The 7382-nt window shown below is 44.8% G+C and overlaps 1 protein-coding gene across 1 annotated transcript in view; it reads left to right on the top strand.

Annotated features, from left to right (window-relative positions):
- Olah (oleoyl-ACP hydrolase) overlaps positions 1 to 7382 on the top strand; it is a 38545-nt gene that overhangs the window by 18056 nt on the left and 13107 nt on the right. Inside the window, exon 2 of the mRNA XM_023701795.1 lies at positions 664 to 794. Within this exon, the coding sequence (XP_023557563.1) occupies positions 664 to 794 (131 nt within the window). The remainder of the gene's footprint in view (positions 1 to 663; positions 795 to 7382) is intronic.

Below are 7382 nucleotides of genomic sequence, written 5' to 3'. Positions count from 1 at the left end.
ATGATCGGCTGGCGTGAGTTGTGGGGATCGAACCACAGCAACCTGAGCCTGACTGGTTTGTTGAAGCAGCCAATTAAAGAACTGAGCTGAGGGGCAGGCCCCCCCAGTAGGATGGATTTTCAAAAAGACAGTTTCCAAACATCAGCTGGCTGGGTACATGGATCTTGGGATAAAATTTCCAATGACATTATATGTAGACCCCAAAGCACAGCTTATCAGATGCTCGGAAGGGAGCAAAAGGTCTACATTCTGGAAAAGTTGTAGGTAATTTAAAAATGACCCTGGTGGTAATGAAGGCACTGAGACTGAGGCCAGCTTGTTCTGTCAGAGGTAAACTCTTCCTTGATCTGTGAGGAAGCAGGCACTGAATGAACATCTATGTCACCTTTCCTGTGCGTACTAAATGTGCTCACTAAGTGCTCCAAATAGATACTTGATTATTTCAGCCATGTCGCTCAGAGTTTATCCATTCAGATTGCCAAACACAGACCATAAAAAAATAAATTCTTTTGCCTTTCAAGTTGGAAAAAACCAGCAGTCACATCACATTTGCACAGGTGCTCCTTATAATTCGTGAAGCTTTCTGCTAAAGCACACCTAATTCAATCTGGAGAACTATGTTGACACCTACTAACTGAGAAACGTGTTTGTATTTTCCCCTAGAAATGAAAAAGTGTTCAACTGCTTACACCCAAAGCCCAATGCAATTTTCAGGCTGATCTGCTTTCCTTGGGCAGGTGGTAATTCACTTTATTTTGCGAACTGGGGCCAGAAGATTTATGATTTGCTGGAAGGTATGTTCATTTTCATTATCATTTAAGTAATTTATGAGGCTAAAGATGGGTATCCCCAGGTATTTGAGTTAACTGAGTTTCTTGGAATCGTGGGTTTATAACTCATTAAATTTGGAAAATTTGTAATTATATCTTCAAAAATATCTACTTTTCTCCTCCCATTTCTCTATGGTATAACAATATACACTGTCCCAAAGATCACTGGGCTAGCTGTTCAATTTGTTTTGTTTGGTTTTTGAGACAGGTTCTCACTTTGTACTGCAGCCTGGCAGTGAACTAATTATGTAGCCAGGCTGGCCTGGAACTCATGGTGATTCCCTGCACACCCCTACCCCTGAGTGCTAGGGTTACAGGTGTGTGCCTCCATACCCAGGTCTGCTTAGTTTTCTAATGACAGGAACATTGTCTGGAAAGGTCGCCCTTGAACCCACCCAAGAACGCACTGATGTTAGCTGGCACGAAAACAGCAGTTTATTGACGGCAACTAGCATGTGCTGGGCTGCTCAGCGGACCTGAACAGCAGCAATGGCTGGGGGGACAGGCACTTTATAAAGCCCACAGGAATGGGGAAGGGGAGTCATCAAGTGTCCTTTGCTGGACCAGGGTGTTCTGGTTGGGTGGGAATGGGGAAGGAGAATCATGAAGTGTCCCTGGCTGGGCCAGGGTGCTCTGGATACAAAGTGTAGAGTCCTTAAGTCAAGCTGAAATTGAGCTACATGTAAGCAGCTGGACACAGACAGTCAAGGTTAAATCTTGACAGCATAGTTGGAACATCTGGGAACATCATCAGAAGTGGCGCAGGGGGGCCAGGGAGATGGCTCAGTGGAATAAGTGCTTCCCTGACAAGCGAAGGGCCTGAGTTCAATCCCCAGTTCTGAAAAAAAAAAAAAAAAAATGAAGTGGTGCAGGGCTAAGGGGGCCCACGGTTGGGTGCCTTAACATTCCAGACTTTGAGTTATAGGAGAAGGGCAACGAAGTCTTTTCTGGCTACTTTCTGCTGTGAAGGGGCATTGATTTAGAGGGTATACTCGTGGTCTGGAGCGTCAGGTTCAGCCATAGGAATGGGGTGATAGCCTGCAAGGGGCATAAGGTTAAAATTTTGGGTGGGTTAATTTTTGGACAGTGGTTTTGATTAGGGAGACTGTGCAGGGGGCCTCCAGTAAGAGGAGAATAAGGGCTTCCAGTGGGCCTAGAAGACGAAGGACCCAGGGGAGCAGGGTGGGCCATAGGGAAGCAGCATTAGAGGCTAGTGTGGAGAGCTGGTGAACCTGGTGAGTGCGATCTAGCATCTGTTGGATTTTTTCTAATAATACCCGTTTTGGTTGGCATATGTACAGCACTCTTCTCTTAGGAAGAGGCAGGTGCCACCTTTTACCCCCCATTGGGAGACCTAGAGCTTGCCTATTTTGGAGAACCATATGGGCCAGTTCACCTGGGAGGTGAGACAGTGAAGGATGGGGGCTGACTCTTCAGTGTGGCTTGTAAGGTGATGTTGTAGTGGGACTCCGATACCCGCAGAGGTACTGATGGCCTCTGTTCCCAGCATGGTGGCTAAGAAGGAGGAGGTGAGGAGGACAGCCCCAGGAATGGCTCTTTTTTTTATATGATTTTGAAAGAGGTATGCCTGTTCAAATTCTCCCTCCCATTGATTGTAAAAGCCAGCATGTGTGGCTTAACTAAATGCCCTGGGTGGGTAGGGAGCCAGGCCTTATCAACCGCTGAAATCTTGACATGTTAATACCTGGCTATCTTGCTGACCTGCTGCAATCTTTGTGGCTCTTGTGTTCAGAGAATAGCAAAAGCTCTGCAGGCTGTTTGGCCCCATGGAAGTAGTTCCCAGCCAGTTTCCTGCTTTTGTAGGCCCTGAAACCAACATAACTGCCCTCAGCAGAAAGGGTCAGATGATCTCCCTGTTCTCAACATCACTCTCCTGTGATGTCAGCGTGCCTCCTTCTCAGGTCGGACCTATCTGCCTGTCTGCATTCTAAAACAATTCCTAATCTAACATACATAAAGACATCCCTGGAAAATCATCCATAAGAAAATGATGGAATATGATAGCACCTTGGAAAAAGACAAATGAAGCCAGCCCAGGTGCCCACATTCATCTGTGCACAGCCATGAGCCTGGCACTGGGGGTGGGGGGTACCCCTGATAGAGAGGGAGATTTTTTTTTCATATTTAGTACAGGATCTACAGGGTCTCACTACCTGGTTTTTTTTTTTTTGGGGGGGGGGGTTAATATTGTAAGAATTTTTTTTTTTTTTTTTTTTTTGGCAGAAGTGGGAATTGAACTCAGGCCCTTGCGCTTGCCCAGGAAGAGTTTATTTCACTGAGCCATCTCCCTGGCCCCCAGATCCTCCTGTTTTCAGCCTCCCAAACACTGGGACTACAGGCACACACCACCATGCCCAATCTCATTTGCTGTCTCAGTGCACCGTGGGGATGGGGCTAGCACAGCACGCTAGGGGGATCAACCCCGGCCCCTATGTCTACCTAAGCAGCACTTTAATCCACTGAGCTATTTGGCCAGCCCTAGGGAGGGAGTATTACCCAACAGCTCCCATGATTCTGATTGTCTTGTTCTGTAATGTGTCAACTCATTTTGTATTATTTCCTCCATTCTACATTTTTACCATATTCACTTTTCTTCTATGAGCTGAGTGACAATCTATTTTTCTGCTTTTCTCTCATGTATAACTTTTATTTATTTATTTATTTATTTATTTATTTATTTATTTTTACTAGCAACCGAACTCAGGACCTTGCACTTGCCAAGCAAGCACTTATGCCCCTGAGCTATCTTCCTCAGCCCTATTTTGGTCTTTTTGGTTAGGATTTCATCATGGAGTTCAAGCTGGTTTTAATTTCACTTTGTAGCCTAGGCTGGCCTCAAACTCAGAGGGATTCTCCTGCCTCAACCTCCCATGTGCTGGGATTACAGGCAAGTGCCAGCAGGCCTGGCCTAGGCATAACTACTTTCAATGTCCCTGTGGCCACTGCTTTAATTGTATCTTATTAATTGTGACTTTTAAAATTTCATAACTTATTTTGTATTTCCTTTCTGACTGCAGAGAGAAATTTTAAAAAATTAGGCAAAGCTTAACAATGTGGCATTCACATTTATGATTGTTAGATGTACTGCTTTATTCTCAGAGCTCAGAGTTGGCTTCATTTCTTCTGTGGACCTTTCGTGGTGGTTTTCCTCATGATGTTAAGCTTTGATCAGTCCTCATGAGGGCAAAGATCAGTGGATGCCCTTAGTCAGTCTGTGTTACTGGCCACATTGATCTTGCCTGTCCCCAGTGTCTTGCCCCGAGCCTGGGCATAAAGCAACTGGGGTGAATAAACATCAGTCATCTCGTCCTCCCTCCCCTGGGGGCCATGTCCTACTCCGTGTCCTTCGATGCACCTGTCTTGGAATTATACCTTGTCCTGTATTAATACAACCTCTGCTTTCTTTTGATTCACATTTCTATCTTTAGGTAAATCTTCCACACCTTCTGTGCCCTTCTGAGGTGCTGTGTTCGCTTGACTCCTTTGCATGCAGGACAGAATTTGGTTTTGTAGTACAGGAAAATCTAAACATTTTTTTCTTCAAATGGGTGAATTAAACTCACATCAGTATTCAGACAAATGTGATCACTCCTGCTGTGTCACGTGTCTGCCATGTGTCTTTGACTATATGTTGAGATTTTCTCTTTTTTTTAAAATAGCTTTTCTTTAGGAATATTTATAATTTTTCCTCTAGCCATTATCTTCAGATTTTAGATAATTTCCTTAATCTTTATTTTCCTTTTCTATTTTGTCATTAAATTTCTAACCTCAGAGATATACCTATTATGCATATAAAATCAATGAAGTTATTTTATCTTTTTTAATGAGACAGGAACTTGCTGTGCCCAGGTTGGCACTGAACTCACCTTGTACCCCAGCCTGGCCTCAAACTCACAATGATCCTCCTGCCTCAGCCTCCTGCGTGCTGAACTATAAGCATGTGCCAACCATGCCTGACTTTTTTTCCTTTTGCCTTCTCCTCTATAAAATTATATCGACCTTATCACAACATATGACATTTTAAAATTTCATTTAATTTGGTTTTGTTTAGTTTTTTTGACACAGGGTTTTGCTGTGTAATCCAGGCTGACCTTGAACTTGTGGCAGTCCTCCTACTTCAGCCTCCCAAGTGCTGCAGTTATAGTAGCGCAGAACCATGCCTGGCAGAGCATATAACATTTATATATTGTCTTACCATTGTCAGCCCCTTTGACATCCTCTTTCCTTCCTTCCTTTCTTTGCTTAAAAAAAAAAAAAAAAACAAACAAACAAACTTTTGTTAGTCCACGTCTGCAGTACACAGTGACAATGTTCATCCCAGGGAGTTGGAGCTTGTGCAAACCACATCCTGGTTCTCCTTAACACCACCACCCCCCCGCCCCATTCCTATATTCAGAGTTCCCCTGCTCCCCACTCCTCATAGCCATCTTGGTTGAATGAAGTTCCTCTTCCAGCATAAGGGTTGGCAGACTTTTTCTGTGGAGGTCCCATAGAAAATAGCTTTGGTTTTGCAAGCTGGACAATGACTGCAGCCTCTGCAGCTCTGCTGTGGTCTCAGGAAAGCAGCCGGGTGTCCATTGGGAAGGAGGTGGCTTCGTGCAGTGCGTACTGTAGCCCAGGCTGTGGAAGGAGCTCAGCCTGGACAGCTTCGTGAGACTTGATCTCAAAGTGAGCACTGGAAGACGGCTGGGCGTGCAGCTCAAGTGAAGGCACTAATTCACTCTCCAGTAAGGCAAACAAAACAAAAGGCACCCCCACAAAAGCGTCACAGGCAGAAGCAGGCGCAGGGGGCTTGGAGCAGTGGGTGGCAGTGGGTAGCAGCAGGTTGCTTCAGTCTGCGGTGTGGCCATGTCCCACCCTTCTGAGATGGTGCTGCTCTGGGCTCAGTTACAGGGATACTGTCCTCCACACTTCTACCCACCATCACCTCACTTCCGGGATCCTCCTGGCTTGCTGTCCTGCATAAGTGATGTGTGGACTGTCAGGAGGTCTTCTTCTTTTTTCAATATATCTTGTTAGTAGTTGGCAGTTTATGGTGACCACATTCATTACAGGGAGTTGACGCATGCACGTAACTCATTCAAATTCTTTTTACCTCCCTTCCCTCCCCTCCATCTCTTGGCCCCTTTTCCTGTGGCAAAAGTACTAGCTCCATGTTACCTATGATTAGTCTTTTATTTTTTAATTAATTAATTAATTAATTAATTGAGACAGTGTCTCGCTATACAGTTCAGGCTGGCCTTAAGTTCACTTTGCAGCCCAGGCTGGTCTTGAATTCATAATGATACATCTGCCTCAGCTTCCCAAGGCCTGGGATTACAGGTGTGTGCCACCATGCCCAGATCTTTAATTTATTAATATTTGGGGTTTCTTGTAGAAGAGAAACAATGTATTATTTAAACTTGTGCATCTCATTTCTTTCACCTAACATTGTGGTCTCAAGCTGAGCCCATTTTCCCACAGATGACATAAAATTATCCTTTGTGGCAGAATAGTAGATACCACACTGTCCTTATACATTCATCTGGTGATGGACATATAGGATGCTTCCAAGAGTTAGCTATTATGGGTTGTGCTGCTATAAACCTGGGTATGCAGGTATCCTTGTAATATGGTGCCTTTAACTCTTTCAGGACAGTACCTAGAAAAGGAATAGCTGGGTCCAGTAGAATTTCTTTTCTCTCTTTCTCTTTTTTTCCCCTTTTGGTCTTTTTCAGACAGAGTCTCACTATGAAGTTCAGGATGACCCTGAACTCACTTTGTAACTCAAGGTGGCCTTGCACTTATAATGATCTTCCTGCCTCAGCTTTCCAATTGCTAGAATTATAGGTGTGTGTCACTCTGCCAGGCCTCCGTTGGCTGAAAAGTCCAATTTCGACCTTCTGTAAGTTAGATTCATTTCTGTTGGTGTCCTGCCCACATTTTCTGACCAGCAATCATAGGTCTTTCAAGGGAGCCATCCAGGGGTGCCTTGCTCTCTTGTTGGCATACTTGCAGAGCGCCCTCTGCCGTTCCTATGGTGAAATACAGTTTTAGCCAATCAATGGCGCCTTGCAGCTGTGAGGCTGGTTCTGCAGTCTTCTGATTCTTTGGTACTTGTAGAACTCTTCTTCAACCCCTTCTATATTTCTGCAATCAGGCCTTCAAGAGACATTTTCTCTTCCCAACGTGGCTTTCTCTGTCCTGGAAGTGTTGCCTCTGACACATCCGTTCCTTCCAGCTTCCAGGCCCTTCCTTTCTGCTCTGAGTTCTCCAGGGCTCTGTAGAGCTGACCATGGATGAGAGACTCTGTTCCCTGGGACTCACTTGTCCGGAATAGACACTTCGAAAGTCACTTCGAGGTTTTTAATCAACAGCTGCTGGTTCAAAACACACAACTGAGATTCACTCTTTTAAACATTTTTTAAATGATATATAAAAATGTATAAATAAAATCACAAACCTGACCATGGCCTCTGTTCCCTTCGAAGCACTGAGCAGCACCAGTCAGTGTAAGTAACCTGTCCGTGCCTTCCTCCTCTCGGCTCCTGG

The sequence above is a fragment of the Octodon degus genome, unplaced genomic scaffold (genome assembly GCF_000260255.1).
Source record: "Octodon degus isolate 3935 unplaced genomic scaffold, OctDeg1.0 scaffold00141, whole genome shotgun sequence".
Classification (NCBI taxonomy): domain Eukaryota; kingdom Metazoa; phylum Chordata; class Mammalia; order Rodentia; family Octodontidae; genus Octodon; species Octodon degus.
Note: the sequence above shows the minus strand (reverse complement) of the source record. Positions and strands in the feature narration are given on the sequence as shown.